Source organism: Erpetoichthys calabaricus, chromosome 7 (assembly GCF_900747795.2).
Source record: "Erpetoichthys calabaricus chromosome 7, fErpCal1.3, whole genome shotgun sequence".
Taxonomy (NCBI): Eukaryota; Metazoa; Chordata; class Cladistia; order Polypteriformes; family Polypteridae; genus Erpetoichthys; species Erpetoichthys calabaricus.
In genome coordinates, this window is record NC_041400.2 from 113537 (window position 1) to 129632 (window position 16096).

A 16096-nucleotide genomic window follows, 5' to 3' on the forward strand; every position below is an offset into this window, starting at 1 on the left:
GATGGCAGCACATCGAGCCCTTGGAGAAGGCCACAGGCACCCCTCTGGACACACATGTTTACTTCTTCTTTACTGACCGATGGGCCAACGGCAAGACGGGGCTCTCGGCCTCCAAACTTACTTGCAACTCAATGGCGCCCGAGGCATTTTTTAGCAAATCCACAGCCTGAGAGTGGCTCATGCCTTCGGTCGACGTGCCACAGATGCTCACAATTCGGTCTCCAACCTGGCAAGGAAAAAATCCAAAGTCCCAGTTACTCGTCGAAAAAAGGCGCAGCGGTCCCTCCAGTATATCCCTAAAAATGAATCAGTCAAATGGACAAAGCATTTCCAAAATGGTGAAGAAAACGGCCCTCCAGTCTGCCTGGCTTGGCCCACAATTCAGTGGGCACTCCCAGCACGCAAGTGTGGAAGGATGAGTGCGAATCTAGCAATCAAGTGAGACTGGCGTCATTGTGTGACACACCCTGTAGGGTGACATCGACAACTGGACATCTGAAGGGGAGTCCCACTCAACTGCTAACAGCTCAAGTTACCCTTATGGTGGGCCGGTTAAAGCCAAACCCCCAGGCCATAACATCCCAGGAGAAAGCTGACCTGTGGTTGGTGCTCCACAGGGGATCTGCTATGGTAGCAGAAAGAAAGAAAAAGGGACCAGGGCACAAAACACAAATGAGCCCCCCTGGCACTACTGGCTCAGCACTACCGTCATGGTCTTAAAGGCAGATGTTCCCCACATGCACACGTCACCAGTGTCCTTACTGTCATTTGATCCTACAAACAGTCAAATCAGACGAAAATCAGGACGCCCAAGGAGAGAGCCCAGCGAGGCACAGATTGGTAGATGCCCGCCCCTCCACTTACTCTCAGCTTCTGCGTCTGTGCCGCCACACCCGTGGGGTGCATCATGGCGATAAAAATGGGAACGTCTCCAAGCGGGCTTCCCACTCCTCCGGCAATGCTGATTCCTAGGCAATCCGTTGGCTCCTAGTGAATGAAGAAACATGGGACAGTGGCTCTCAATATGCCAGTGTAGGTGCCCTCCCAACATGGCGTGAGGCTCACCAGGCCCCGTGCCCACTCATTTGCATAAACTCGGACTCGGGCTTCAGCCCTCTGCGGGTTTGCCACTGCACTGGAGAGCCAGCAGAATCGAGCGAGAGCCGAACATACGAGCAAGCGGCCACCTCAGAAATCAAAAGAAGCAGCAGTCGACAGTGACGCGAGTGGCACCAGTCCGCAGGGCAGGTGTGGCCTTAAGTGAGACACGTACCTTAGTCAACTCCACCGTCCTCAGAGCGGCTCTGTCTGACGCTGCAATGAAAAGAGCGGGCCTCGTCAAAAACAACCTGAAACGTCAAAGCTGCCCCAGGCGGCGTCTCTGCCCGCTTCTCCCCTCACACACTGCCATCCCTCACCTCTGCCCGACAGGACTCTCTTTACTGTCATTGACTCGTTTCTTAATCTTAACAAAGCACCCACCTAAACACACAACTCGTTCAAAAATGGAATCCCACTAACTTCCCTTCAAAGGGTTTTCTTTTTCTGCATGAGCCCCCCAGTGAAACGGTAGGGTGGTACTCACAGGCGCGCCGCCTCAGACCACTGTTGAAGTCACTGGCCATGGTGCATTCTGGGGGCAGCGTGCTAAATGATGTCCTTTCATGGCTGTCACTTTCACTTGTCTGCAAGAGTCAAAGCAAACAGGAGTCAGGAGGGTCAAAGCACAAGGAAATTCTGTTACAGCAAATTGGCAGCGTAAGAATGGGCACCACCAACCACAGCCTCCATGGCACCTTCATTTTTAAACTGGTGCCCATTCACAAGTGGAGTCTCAGCTTTCAGTTTGTTTCATTTGGCATCCTCTACGTCTCAAAGACCCCTGAACGTCCTCAGCTCCACGGCTCGCCGGCCCCTTAAACCCCGGGTGACCCTCTTCCTTTGGCGTCGGGGTCTGCTTGGTGGGCTACGTTTGAAAATATTCAATCAACAAAGACAAGTGCAGACATAAAGTGTGAATGCTGAGGACGTGAGCCTCTCCCTGAGCTGGCAGCAGTGCCAGGGCCTTCATTATGAGGACCATTTACCCTGTAAATTACCTTCAAAGTCAAAGCGATGCCAAATCTGTAATTAAACCGAAGATGGCGGCCCAGCCTCGACTTCAAGAATTAAGCAGTCACACGCTGGGCTTGAGTGCCATGGCGTACCAAACACCAACGCCGCCGCCGAGAAGGCCTACCTGACTACTGCGAGACGACCGGCGCTCCGAGTGGAACGGCCCTGCCTTGAATCTGCCGACCTCCAGTCGGATCGCTCCGGAGCAGCACTGAAAGACAAAAGGCGTGTTAAGAGTCTCCGAGGACGTGGCCACCAGCCGACTGAGCCATCCTTCATGTAGGGGGAAAGGTGGGATGAAGCTGGCCAAAATTAAAAAGCACCAGCCATGGTCACCTACCCCAACACAATGCAGGCTGGTGACAACCCAAAGAAAGTCACGCGAGGGTTAGGAGAGGACATGAAGGATGGCAGAAAGTTCAGGAGCAAGGAACTGGTGGAGAAAACCAGAAGGGCAGTGGTGGGACAATTTAAGTTTGATGAGGGGGACCCTCTGTGCATGAGGGTCTCTCAGTTAAATGTGTCTGACGACACAAAGCAATTAGGTTTTCCTGGCACAAGATAGTCACCCCAAATGCTTGGCTGGCCCGCCACCTCGCCTTCATGCCATTGGCCACACTGGGTCGTCCATCTTGACTTTCACAGCACAGACATAACGAAGGCTGCACACCCTGAGGGGTTAAATGAGCTGCCAGAGGGTCCTGACACACACACACAGGTCACAGTTACGTCCCACCACGTGACCCTGGGCTAAATCTGAACAAAAAGGCCCAATTCCGGGTGGTCTCGACATCTGAGTGAAACAAACTGGAACATAAGCTGTAGTGGGGGGGCACGTTATGCGCAAATTGATATGCAAACTTTCTAAAACCTCCAACAAGCAAGTAGGCAGCCCAGAGGCACCAAAGACAGCCCTGGCACCTCGCTGGCAGCACCTGGGTTCAGCTCTTGACATGGCATCTCTGGTGTGTTTGCCTAGTGCTGAACTGAGCAGGAAATCTGTGAAGGGGCAAAAGGCAAAGGCCCCCCCGTCCGTTATTCTGATTTTGTAAACAAACAAAAGAGGCCCGAGGGCAGAAAAAGTGCGCGTGACGCTGAGAACGCGTCTCTCCCACCGCCACAATGCCCTGGCACTCCGCCGTTTTAGACATTTCTGTACCTTCAGCAATGCGGCAACAGCTTCTTGTGTGGCAGTGCGGACGTCTTCGCCATTGACGGATAAAATCTGATCTCCCTGCATGAGTTGTCCATCTTTTTCAACCACTCCTCCCTTCACGATGTCTGACACAAAGACGCCTGCATCATTCCTATCAAGGAAGACAATAAAGAGCAGGAAAGTGCATGTGGCTCGCGCCAAACCAGCACGTAACGGGCATTGAGTGGCACTCTGGAGTGAACTGCTAGGACCGACCTCTTCCCGACGATACTCAGGCCCAGGCTTTCACCCGGCTGTTTGTGAAGCTCCACCGAGAACGTGTCCCACATGTCGTCTTCCTTGTACTGGGCCTCGTCTCGGTACACCGTCAGGCGAACCTTCTGTGGAGTTTGTCGCAGCACATTGATGGCTTCGTCATGAGTGGCACTTCTTAAATTAATGCCGTTAACCTGCAAATAATCAAGAAAAAAAGAAAAAGTTTAGCAAGTGGTGGTCCGACTCCACCTGATCAGGGTGGACAAGGTGACGTCAGACCACAGTTAATCAGCCTGACGCTGCACAATAAGGGAGTAGAGTGACCAAGGGACGGGTCAGTATGTCCAGTGGCAGTCTGCAACTCTGAAATAGACATCTATGTCGGCGATCGTCACCCGTGAGCGCAGTGTGAACAAAGCATCAGTGTCTGCTACTGTGCCACCTGTCCTTTACTGATGTCATGCTCTGCCCACTTCTGACAATCAGATGTGAGTCCTGACTTTGCCCGACAGAGCACCGTGGGTGAGGTTTGTGAGAAATGGACAATGCACCATCCTAGCCATCAGCTCACCTTTCATAGCCTTTTATTTACCAGTTCTTTGAAATGAGTGCCATGGAAGGCAATCTGCACCCAAACAGAATGAGGAGTCACCGTGGCAGGCCACTGTGGCATCGTTCTTCAAGCTGATGGACATTTTACTTTCAGCTCATTACGGCCATCGAAGGCCAGCAAGCAAATTCAGAATAGACAAGGAGGCTGGCAAAGGACACAGCGAGAATCAGGTGGGCACAAGACGTGACTTGGGCCAGCAGCACCTGCACACCGGTACAATGAGGTGGCCTGGCGGATAAAATATAATAAGACAGTAAGACAGACTTGAATATAATTAGGTGAAAAGGCCCGGGCACCACACGCACGTTATGTGCCTTTCTTGGTATATTTTACATTATTGTCACGGTTGTTAGGTCGACATTCATGCTGGCGCTGCTCCTTAAAAGTTGAAAACTGTGGCCTTAAACAAACAAGACCCGTGGGATTGACAGTGGGCATAAAGGGATGCCATCAAAGAGACAGTGGTGCGGGCACACTTCAGAACTTCTGCCCGGATTTTAGAGTGGAGATGACCCTCGGCACAATCAAAGCCGTTGATGACCTCTGAGTGGCGTCAGCGTTCTTTGGTAGTAATCGTGACCCCCCACTATTCTCTTCCTCGTCTTGATGCCCTTCTGCGCCATGCTGTGCCACTGCTCTATGTCTGAGCTGTTCTCCTGACGTCTAAGAGAAACTGGAAGAACACCAGGATTCTGTCACCGTATTAGATGGCCCAGCACTGACTGCTACAGAATGGCCAGTTAGGGGCAGTTGTGACCATGTCTGACCGCGTCCTTTATGGCTGGCTGTAGACCCCCAGCGGTCCATTTGCTGACTTGCTGTTTTCTTCTCCTGCTTCGTCAAGTGGCCCGGGCTTAATGATGATGTTAACGGCGCCATTCACGTTAATCAGAACTTTTATTTGTGTTTAACTGTACTCCACATGTCACGGTGCTGCGCTTAACGCAGGGCACTCCACAAGCAGGAGCGGAACTGAACTGAAGTTGGCACTTCTAATCTACTAGGAGGGCCGATGGCTCATGGAGGCTCACGCTGGTTACGCACAGTCACTTCCCAGTTCGCCTTCGTCTTTGGGTTTCCTATGTGTCTACAACATGGCTGACGGGCGACTAGCTGGGCGTGCAGGATGTTACTGGACACGATGCCAGCTGGCTCTGAGTGCTGCAGGCAGGAACAACAGATGGCACTAAACTGAAGTCAGCTCTCCACTTCACCCTTCACAGTTACTGATAAAATGTAACACGGGTTCAAGACTGGGGTCAGGGTGTCAAAAAACACGTTCTTAGTCACAGAGCCAAGAGTGGGGGGGACAAACCTGAGTGTTTAAGAAGCAGAGGCCTGTCCACGTCACTAGTGGCAATACGAGCTGACCAATCAGAACAGGACAGGATGCCGTACCGTCCAGCACGTGAATTAGCGTGAAGTAAAGCAAACGGCTGAGGGAAATGAAAAGAAGTGCCAACCCGCTGGGCACTGTAAACTAAAACTCTGCGTCACCCACTGACCACTGCCACCCAATCTCTCCTCTTACCTCTAAGATCTGGTCCCCGGCCCACAGCCTGCCATCTTTAGAGGCCGCCCCTTCTTCATAAACTTCATGAATAATGATGGCACCCTAGGAAACAGTTCAGTAGAACAGTTATTACATGCAATGCTCATTATTTCACTTGTGTACCTGGAAAAAGGTGGCAGGAGTGCCCCCTGTAGCCCCTCCTTGTCAGAACATCAGAACAAGAGAACAGACGTCCTACAAAGCGCCGGCAGCTCAGCATGCCAGTCTCTCTTAACAAGGCACCTATGGATGAATTGCAAGCTGGCACACCAAAGTTGAGATGGCCACAGACAAGCAGGTCTGCTCTGCCCACTGGTGCCCCAAAGGGTCTGACACCAGAACTCCTTGGGCAAAACCTGCTCACTCAGTTCAAGACGTAGACACTTAAAAAGCAACCAGCCAACTCACACTGGTGCCCGAAGTCCACGTTCAGTCAAAGTACCACCGTGGTAAAGTTTAAGAGCCTTGATGGCCATCTTTGGCTTTTGTTTACAGTCGTGATAAAAAGACGACAAGTACACAAGTGTGCGCTCATTGGTCAGTCATGTGGTCAAAGCAAACCAAACAGCAGCCTGCCCAGGTGTCAGGTGATCTCAGGGACCGCCATTACACAGCACCCCAATTCATCACTAACAGAGTCCGGCAGTGCCACCTGGTGGGCTCTTACAGGGGCAGGGAGTGAGCTCACCTTACCAAGAGGCTCCTCAATTCACTTTAAAACTTATCACGAGAACAAGGCATTGGTGGCAAGTTCAAGCAAGCGCCCACAAACGGGCACCCTCCGAGTGCCAGGCATACCTACCAGCAGCGTATCCGCTCCGCCAACGATGCTCAGTCCCAGACCGGTGCGTCCTTTCGAGATGTCGATTGTCGTTTCACATCCCGGGATGATGGGACAGGTGGCTGGGTCTGATGCCAGTGTTGCCGGCGTGCACAACCTGCTCAGAGCTGTGGAGACACCAAGGGCCCGCGCTCAGTTCTACGCTTTATTTTAGTCGTTGCCCTGTGCAGAAAGGACACCGAGCTGAAATAACTAAGAAATAAAAGCAGGGACAGCTTACGGGCATCTTCTGAAAACACAAGAGTGGCACGGCCTCACCCCTCCAGGTGCCACTGCTCACCATGGCGTTCATTTGGTTTACTGATCAGCCAAACTTGCACACATCATCATCCACTGTGGGCATCAGAGTGGGGGATACACTGGCATTCAACCCCAGGTTTACAGAACAGACTACAGATCAGTGGCCTGTCCCCTCCACTTTGAATTAAGCCCACTGATGTCACAGGCGCACCCTGCGAGTAGACAAATATGAATGCCCCCCCGCCACCATCTCTCATAACCCGAGGTAACCTGCCGTCCGTATTTTCTATTCTTTCCTTCTTTTTTTTTCTGTGCCCCACCTCGGCCCGTCATCAGGTCTTGTGCGTCTCTCCATCTTCACTGACTTTTTCTCACTCTCCTTCACTCTGTGTCATCTAAGATGTCACCCGGCCATTTCACTTGCACGCCGATGTGACCTCAGTGTGCACTTTGTTAGGGGCTTTCCCATGCCCACCCTCAGCCCCAACTTTGACCCAGAATGCCCTCCTTCTAGCCAGTCACGTGGCCCTTCCTCTTGCCTGTCCTCTCCTGCGGTGGCCCCCCAGATGCTCCTCAAGCCCACGTTCTCTTGACCTTTGTGCTTTCTCTCTGCCCTGCTCTCTGTCAGTCCTGTGTGTGAGTGACACAGAGTGACGACTAATTATGAAGGGCCACGCCAGGCTACTTGGGGCTGGTGTTGGGTGGGCAACGTGTGGGCTGTAAGGCGAGGGTTCATGACGGTTTAATGGCTCATCCCTCATCTGAATTTATGTCAACAACAGGCACCCCCCTGAGAGAAGAGACCCAGTAAGGCACTATATAAAGGCGCATTGCTGTAGGCATGGAGGAGCCCCAGGAGCATTGCTTGGCTCAAAGTCCTCAATGCTGTTGACACAGAGCATGTGCAGCATTGCTCATAATGGCACTCAGTTTTGATTCCATCTCTGCTCTACATCTACGTTCAGGGGGTCCAGAGGGCGTCCAATAACGGAGCCCACCTTTTTAATTAGCTTGTTGATTTGATGGGCCTTGAAGAGATGTCTCCAAGCCAGCACACGGCCAATATGGGCCATTACAGTTCCAGTATATGATGTCACTACCCACATTGTAATTTTAAAGTAAAGATGTCCAATTTCATCAACACACTGCTTTGTCTGAAAGTGACAATTAAAGGGAAAGTATCAGATGGCCATTCGAGCTCAACAAGAACAGCAACCATGGCATCATGTTAATGTAACCCAACTGCACCACAACACTTAAAGCCCCCCCCTTTAAGGCCATAAGAGAAGTTGGCCAGGGTCAAAAGAGGGGTCAGTCCCTTACTGCCATGATGGTCCACATCTGGGGAGTCCAGGCCAGCATGCAGCACATCGCAGTCTTCGCTGCTGCCAACGGGCAGAGCCACTCGAGGGGGCGGTGGGCCTTCCTCATCTGAACTGAGCGTGAGCTTCACGGAGCTCTTGGCTTTTTTCAACAGAGTGATAACCTGAGAAGATAAAAAGAGGATCGAGTACGGATCCAGAGAGTCCGCGCCTCCACAGACTACTGCAGGAGTCCCTATGGTGCCCACCTTCTCCACAGGCTCGCCCAGGACAACTTCATCATCCACTGCCAAAATTCTGTCTCCCACTTTGATTCTGCTAGTCTGGAAAGGAAGACAGAGACAGGTGACAACCCGAGTTGCCCCACTGGGCGGTCGGTGCCCTTAAGCCGGACCTCACTTACTTTGGCGGCCGCACCACGTTCTGTTAAGCTCTTGATCAGCACGCCTGCCTTTGTGTCCTCCTCACTGATGGCGATGCCCAGGCCTCCGTCATCCTGAAGGAAAAAGAAGAAGCAGATGAGCGTGAGGATGTCTGCCAAAGTGTGGCACGACCTCGGCTTGGTGCTTACAACGCTCCGCTGCTGTGGCCAAATGGAGTGAGGGACAGGCGCTAGAAGTGCTGGGTGTCGGTCAGAGGCCAAAACGTCTTGGCCTTGTTTGAGTTTTGGGAACACAGACAGGGTTAGGCGAGGGTTGGGGCTCATCACTGACCAGACGTCAAAGGAAATCCTCAAAAGCCATTTGCCCTTGACTTTTCCCTACATGGACCCTGCTAGTGACATGAAGTCAGTTTAGCTGGTGAGCAGCTGTGGGGCACAGGGTGGGCATCACAGGCCGCTTATCACCATGTGTCAAGTGTGGAGCCCATTCGGCCCCAGAAGACACCTGACGTCCACGATGGTGGACTCTGCTCTCCCTGAAATTTGTTTTTTCCTCGACTCTTGTCAGCGGCTGATTTTGGGATCATCTTCAGGTTGATTCCCTGGTTAACTGGCGTTTCCTTTCTTTACTCAGTTTATGCTTTTAAACTTCCCCGGTCCACACACAAGAACATGAATGTGTGACTCTCAACTGCTTTAGGTGGGCTCTCCTGCACTTCCGACGCGCTGCTCCATTCCAGACTCTGCACCTTTGCCCAGTTTCTCCCCATACAACTCTAAATTCTGGATTGGCTCTGCCACCCGACCGCTTGAACACCATATAATATTTGTTATTGGCTCTAAGGCAGCTCCGTCATGGAGTATCAAGTGACGAATCTCGATTCGGGTTTTGGGAGTGAAGCTTCAGTCATTTATCTACATTAGTGATGATCAGATGACATCGTTTTGTGACCGTCGTGAGGCCACCGCCATGTTGTAGAGGGTCACTAGGCCCTTTGATGGTCAAATGACAAACCACCTGACATTCCATGTCATCAAACTCCACCCATAAAAAACGTAGGGGCATAGCTACCTCACCAAACCAATTCTACGCCAAGCACTTGGCAGCCGTTGCCCGGCTCAGCCAAAGCATAACAGCGTTATGAACTTTGCTACTTTCTTCATGAAGTCGCTGCCCTGTGCCCCTGGTACTGACGTTCTGTTTGTTCCTCTTAATACTTGAGCTCCTGCCTGTTAAGATGATTTTGTTTCTGCTGGTGTCTCTTGATCTCCACCTCCAGGATTAGAAGAAGATGGCGAGGTGTTCAGCACAAAGGGGACTTCACTTACCTTGGGAAGAACGACATGCTGAACCCCTTTGAACCGGTCAAGATCGAACACCGAAGGCGGCACCATGGAAACGCAGCCCTGCAGAAATAAAGACAAGAGACGCTGGTGTTAGAACCAGGGCCGATGCCAATGTCGAACACAAGTGTCACCGAATCTATGCCCACGGCCCAAAGCCGGAGACGCCCAGGCACGCGTACGAGAGTCACAAGGCGGGGTGACACGAGGAGCGAGTCCCCCATCCAGTGACACTGCAGGCGAGTGGCTCAGCTGATTAGAATATGTTCAGCATGGGAAAGTCGCTATATAATAAATAAACGGTGTGCTGTGAACACATTTCAGCCCCTCTCTCGAGATCCTCCATTATGGCCCTTGAGATCTTCAGACAAAACATAATGTTAGATAAAGGAACCCGAGAGAAAATAAAACACCCGTATCTGTATTGGCAGTGTGAAAAAGTAACGGCCCCCTTACTCACTCAAATAGCTGAGCAACGTGAACTGAGGGTCAGACTCATCTGACTGAACACAGAGAGCCCCCCGTTGAATCCAAACCCCACCGTAAGAGTGAGGTCAGCACCACAAGGACGACACTTGGCTTCGATCAAACTTGTTAGATATGTCGGCTCAGTGTCCCGTTTGTTGAAATTAGGCACTGAGAAAAGGGAGACATTCGTGGGGCCCCATTGACTCCTGCACACCACCGTGACAGCCATTATGTCCACCTGGAGAACACTGGGAGCATCTGCTCAGACAGAAAGAACAGCAAGGTGCCAGCCTCTGCCATCCAAGAGTAACGTCAGTGCCAAGCAACACCAAGATGACCAACATGACCCCGGGCCTTTTGGAAGAAGGAGGTATGGACAGACATGTCTGGTGTCTGACAAGAACAACATGCTGGTGATGGTGGTGATGCTTTCCAAGACTTGCCGCAGGGAACGGGAATTGTACAAAATATTCTCAAGAAGAACATCCATGACCAAAAGCTGAAGCGCCATTGGCTCATGCAAGTGGACGATGAGCCAAAACACAAAGCCAAGTCTACAACCGAATGGCACAGACGTTCTGAGTGGTCCGGTCAAAGAGAAGCTGAGCTGAGCAGCCGATGCTCACAAACTGCATTTCTGCAAAGATGAAGTGCAAGGAGTGCTTGGCTGCGACGATTGCTGCTAAAGGTGCAGTGACCCAGCATGGGGGCAGCGAGTGTCTCACATGAGTGACGGGGATGCTGGACAACTTTGTTCCTTCAACAAAGGAAGTCCCTGATTACAAAATGGAGTCTTGTGCCACCTCAGGTTCCCTCCCTTTCATATTCATTGTATAAAACGGACAAAAATCACAACATCCCTGGGAGCAAAACTGCACCACAGGAAAGCAAGCAGCCCCTCACTGCCGGGGGTCCCGGTGCCAGGGCTTCATGTCGTGTGCCAGCAGGGACTGGGCAAGTGTGCACAGCTTTGAGTTTTCTTACTCTTGTGAGGTTCTGCAGCACCCCAGTCAGGCCGAGATGCCGCGGTCAGGTCAGATCTTCAGCTCGGCCCCTCCTGCCCAACATTACCATCTTCAATCCTCCTTAACGCATCAAATCAAACTCGTTCAAACCGCCCAAGACGTTGCACATTAGACTGGCAAACAGTTCCAATCCCATCGACTCCAAATTTTAAAAAAGGTTTCTGGAACTGAGGCTTACTTCAGCCTGGGATCCACTGGCCTCGCTGGTGAGCTCCTTCATCGGCCCGACTGCCATCTGGTTGAGTGCTTCAGTATTCCTGGGAAAGAAAACGGACCGAGATGATGGCAGACATCAGAAATGCTGACTGAATCAGAACAGGAGCGGCGCCCCCAAGTGGACAGGGCTCAAGTCAACGACGGGGTGGGAACCATTGACTTGCTTGTCACAGTCTCTAAAAAGTGATGTGTAACACCGCAGGGGGCTCACCTGATGAAGATCATCGTGACCTTTGAAGGTGCACTTTTAATGATGGACGAGGCGTTCTGGTGGCTCCTGCCGTACAGGATCTGACCGTTGATCTGCAAAGAGCCAGTGAAATTAATGGCAACACCCTTCCCAACATAACCTGCGATCTGATTGGCTCAGTGCCGCCATACCTCCAGCAGCTCATCGCCAACCAAGATTCTGCCATCCTTGCCCGCGGCCCCATTCGGATCAATCCCCACGACAAAGACGCTCATCCTCGACCGGTCCTTGTTGCCTGCCAGGCTCAGCCCGAGGCCCGTCCTGCCCTTCTCCAGCTCTATCATGTGCAGCTCTCCAGGCAGACTTCCGTAGCGGTGAATGATCTTCCCTGAAAAGGACAGATGGAGAGCTTTAGAACTTTTACAATATGGGGGACAATCTTGGATGGCATGTCCACGCTGCTGTCCCACTTACTCCAGCTGTACCCAAATTCCTCCTGCTCTTCCTCCGGCGACCCGGCTCTGTCGGTGGCCTCGGTGTCTGCCCCTCCAGCACCAGCTGTGGTCTCAACTGGCAGTCGTGCCACGGCACTAGGCGATGCTCTTCCCGTTTCAGCATCCCGGCGACTTGCCACCTGGAATGGTAAGGCAGCATGTGAGCAACAGTGTCACTCATTTGGTTGAACAGTCTCCCAAATTAAAACCCAAACATGTCCCGTTCGCCGGCAGCGGGTGTGACTCGCAGTGTTGTTTCAGTTCCCAAACAGACCAAAGTCAGATGAGGACATGAGATGTGACAAAGTAAATACCCCCTGGCGCTGCGTGGGGGCCAAACACGAGCCGAAGTGCACCACAGTGGTCAAGTGTCATCTGCACTGGGACAACCAACCCAAGTGGCTCCAACAGGAGACCGCCAGTCAGCAATGAAGACAGCTGGACCAGCCTGACACTGAGCCCAAACGCAGGCCCCCCAGAGTGACCTGGGGACACAAGTGACACATTGCCCCCACTGTTTTACCAGTCAGGCGGGTGCCATCTGTTCAGTCGGCTGTCAGGCCTTGTCCCTCACCAAGGTGTTGTGGAGAAGCCCCTTGTTGTGATAAATGTGAACTTCAAATTCAAATAGAAAAATATTTCAAATGGACGCCAAACCCATCAGCAAAGAAAAAATAAAATTCCAAGACGTGTGGGCAACTGAAAAAACACTGCGTGATAACGATGGCGGCCGTACAGCGTCTTCTCCGGCCCACAATCACGAATGAATGAGCACCACAAAATGGAGTGCACTCCAACAGACACAATCCCACAATCCCACAAACCTTAAAAGGAGTAGGAGCAAAGGGGTTAGCTGGGGAGAGGCCTAGGAAAAGCCTACTGGGACGCAGCGAACCCTACAGCGACAAAAGAAATTCGACAGGTTTAGGAAGGACAAGCGGCGCAACTGAGAAACATGCCGAGACCACGCGCCAGCACTCACCTCCAATGGGTTTTCACTCAGTGACGCCTCAGTGGCCAAATTGCTTTGTGATGGAAATGGCTTGTCATCCGCCGAGTCAGCTGTCACCGACTGGAACAAGAAGAACGTCAGCAAAGAGCAGTCACTCAGTCACGAAATCAAGATGGTCATGTCAACGTCACGACGGCAGACACGTCATATAGAGGAGGAGGTGAGGACAGGCGCACCTTCAACCCAGCGTGTGGGCGGCTCACCTGTGACTCGCCGTCGAGTGCCACCGCTGGAGGTCACAATTCAGGACGTCTTTTATAAGGATGAGACCTGCATGTCACCAATCAGACCCCAGCGCTATGGACTTAAATCTTATTGTGTCTAGAAGATCAGACGTATAAACAGCAGATGACACCAAGGTCCGCCTCATTCCAGTGTCACAACACCAGCTGGTGGGAATTCCAGAGGCTGACCACGGGATGAGACATCCGAGGTGGAAGTGAAAAGAGCCCACCATGTCAGTCAGATGAGGCCCACATACAGCGGCCAGAACTCTGATGTTGGCTGCCGATGAGGGACCCCAAATGTCACCTAACAAGGAGCAGTTTGCTAAGGTCGGTAGACATCTATCGTACATCAATGGGGGCTCCACAAGGCACAGCGAGGGCCATCATGCTCTCCTCTAGCCACACCACCAGCTTGAGAGGATCTGACGTTTTCAAAAGGATTTGCTGTCGGTGGCTGAAAATGTCGTTTCTACAGGAAAGGAAGGAGGGCCGAGATGAACAAAAAGTTGCCCTTCCAGATGTGTGTGTGTGTGTGTGTGTGTGTGTCTGTGTGGGCACGTCAAAGAAAATAAAGACCAACAGGGGCTCCATATACCCGGAGTCTGCCTATGGCTAATGTGGCACACAAAGATCCCAAGGGCCCTGCTGGTTTCGACTGGCGTGCTGCCACTTTCAGTGCTCAGCGTTTGGGTTGAGATTCTGTAGGCTAACATGTGCCAAGGAAGTCCATTCTTCAGTGTGGCTGATTTACCCCCTCGGCTTACCTTCACATCCATCCAATGCATGACTCAGGTGGACACAGCGTGGCTCCCTTGGGCATCATCACAACAAGTCTAAGAGGTACTGTGGGCAGGGGTTGGGGTTCAGCTAAAAGACTTTGGCAGAAAAGACAGTCCTGTCAAGGTGCCCTGAAGTGGGGGTGCTGACAGGAGACAGTAAACGGCCCAGCAAACGAGGGAGACCTGCTACTCTACTAGCGGCGGCGGCGGTGGCAGTGGCTTCATCTAAAAACGACACAAGTCACAAATATGGCTGGACACGTCATGCCACTGAACTGCAGATGTGAGTAAACCCTCAGCGTATCACCCAAAGTTCTTCAGTACTCAGTCGCCATGACATTCATCTGAGGGCGAGAGGATCCCTTTGGGCGTTTATGACGACCCCCTGGGGTCAGGGGGCTCTTTGCTTTGAGCTCTGCAGGGCCAAGCGGTTCAGCATCCATACAGTGAACTGTGGCATCCACTCCAGTGTCACTTCCTGCCTTGAACCCAGTGCCGTCTGGAGAGACCCCAGCACCGTCACTGCACAACCGGCTGGGCCTAAACCGCGTGCTCTTGAAAACGAAGGAAGACGCTCTTGGGCACATGGAGCACCAGTGTCGAAGACCCCATCACTGTGCACAAAGAGTGGGGTGCAGTTACTGGTGCTCGACAGAGAACATGAGATGGACCCCCACGTCAGAAATGCTTGGCCCCTCTGGGTGTGCCACATATGCAGGCCTTCACTTCCTTCCATTTGCTAACAGTCGGCATTCGCGAATGCCAGGCACGGCCAGCAAGTCTTAGATATTGCTCGCCATGTGACGTCACCACACGACGGTCCGCATGGCCGTCTTCTAAAAATACAAAGCTCTGGGTAGCAAAGTCCTCTTTTTTTGGTTCCTTGCCTACCACTCTGATGTTTCCCTCCTTCCTTCCTCGTGTGCTGACCTCTCACCCAACTCCCTACTGGTGTCTTTTGCAGCCTCTTTGGTTCATTCGTCTCCTGGCCTTCCTGTCTTTATTCTTTCAAGTTAAAGCCCGCACCAAGCATGACTTTGAGGGGTCATGGCAGCGCCAGGATGTAAAGCAGTGGGCAGCAGCACTCTGCTGAAGAGAGCCATGTGGGTCGGTCCTGTAATTATATTATTATTAATATTAATATTATTATTGTTAGCACTGGAAAGCACACCCTCTAGTGGTCAACAGGCCTTAGGTCACGGCGATGTCATCTGAGGCTAGCAGTAGCCAGCACAGTTGAAAGGATGAGCCCTCCTTCGTTACTCCAGACGGGACCATCCTGACACAAATGACTCCTGTCACTATGTAGTCGGCTGTGACAATTTCAGGCGTTGTAATAAAGCCATGTTGGCACTAAACAGAGTAACGGCAGCACGTGTGTCCAGCCATCTTCTACAGTACAGGGTTGGCAGCACAGAGAGGGCACAAGTAGAATGAAGAGCAGATACCTTAGCAGGCCAAGGATGTGAGAGGCGGCGCTCCATGCCAGGAGATGATGGCAAGCTACACAGAGACTCGGGCTGGAAAATGAAAAGTGAGGCGCAGTCCATGCAAAGTGGGGTCGGCCATCAGCAGAGCAGGCGGGGGGCACAAGGAAAAGCAGAGATGTGCTCAGAGTTTGACTGCTTTGTCAGCAGAAACATAAAACTGCTGACGTTTAAAACGCTGGGACCACCAAGCAGTTCCTCTTAGCTTGCACTGTCCGGGACCACAAGTCCACACAGGTCAGTGTATCGCATCATGGCGCAGGACACTGGGGTCGCTATGAAAGATGTGTGCCAGCGCTGAGTGAGGGTATGTGGAGTAGGTGTGGACCTGTGCTTTATGCCCACATCCCCAGACATAACACGTGGCACCAAATCGGC

General features: G+C 52.1%; 1 protein-coding gene across 7 annotated transcripts in view; it reads right to left on the bottom strand.

Moving 5' to 3' along the window:
• The window catches only part of LOC114654534 (multiple PDZ domain protein), a 61283-nt gene that overhangs the window by 4924 nt on the left and 40263 nt on the right, over positions 1-16096 (bottom strand). For 6 of the 7 annotated variants that reach the window (XM_051929755.1, XM_051929756.1, XM_028805143.2 and 3 more), the window contains 19 exons: positions 13196-13285; positions 13038-13109; positions 12194-12353; positions 11911-12107; positions 11741-11832; positions 11492-11570; positions 9806-9883; positions 8498-8590; positions 8343-8417; positions 8096-8258; positions 6494-6639; positions 5671-5754; positions 3527-3720; positions 3275-3422; positions 2240-2326; positions 1586-1685; positions 1274-1314; positions 865-987; positions 122-226 (listed from right to left, as the gene is read on the bottom strand). In XM_051929755.1, the coding sequence (XP_051785715.1) occupies positions 122-226; positions 865-987; positions 1274-1314; positions 1586-1685; positions 2240-2326; positions 3275-3422; positions 3527-3720; positions 5671-5754; positions 6494-6639; positions 8096-8258; positions 8343-8417; positions 8498-8590; positions 9806-9883; positions 11492-11570; positions 11741-11832; positions 11911-12107; positions 12194-12353; positions 13038-13109; positions 13196-13285 (2127 nt within the window). The remainder of the gene's footprint in view (positions 1-121; positions 227-864; positions 988-1273; positions 1315-1585; positions 1686-2239; positions 2327-3274; positions 3423-3526; positions 3721-5670; positions 5755-6493; positions 6640-8095; positions 8259-8342; positions 8418-8497; positions 8591-9805; positions 9884-11491; positions 11571-11740; positions 11833-11910; positions 12108-12193; positions 12354-13037; positions 13110-13195; positions 13286-16096) is intronic. The other variant, XM_028805142.2, reaches the window with a different exon arrangement.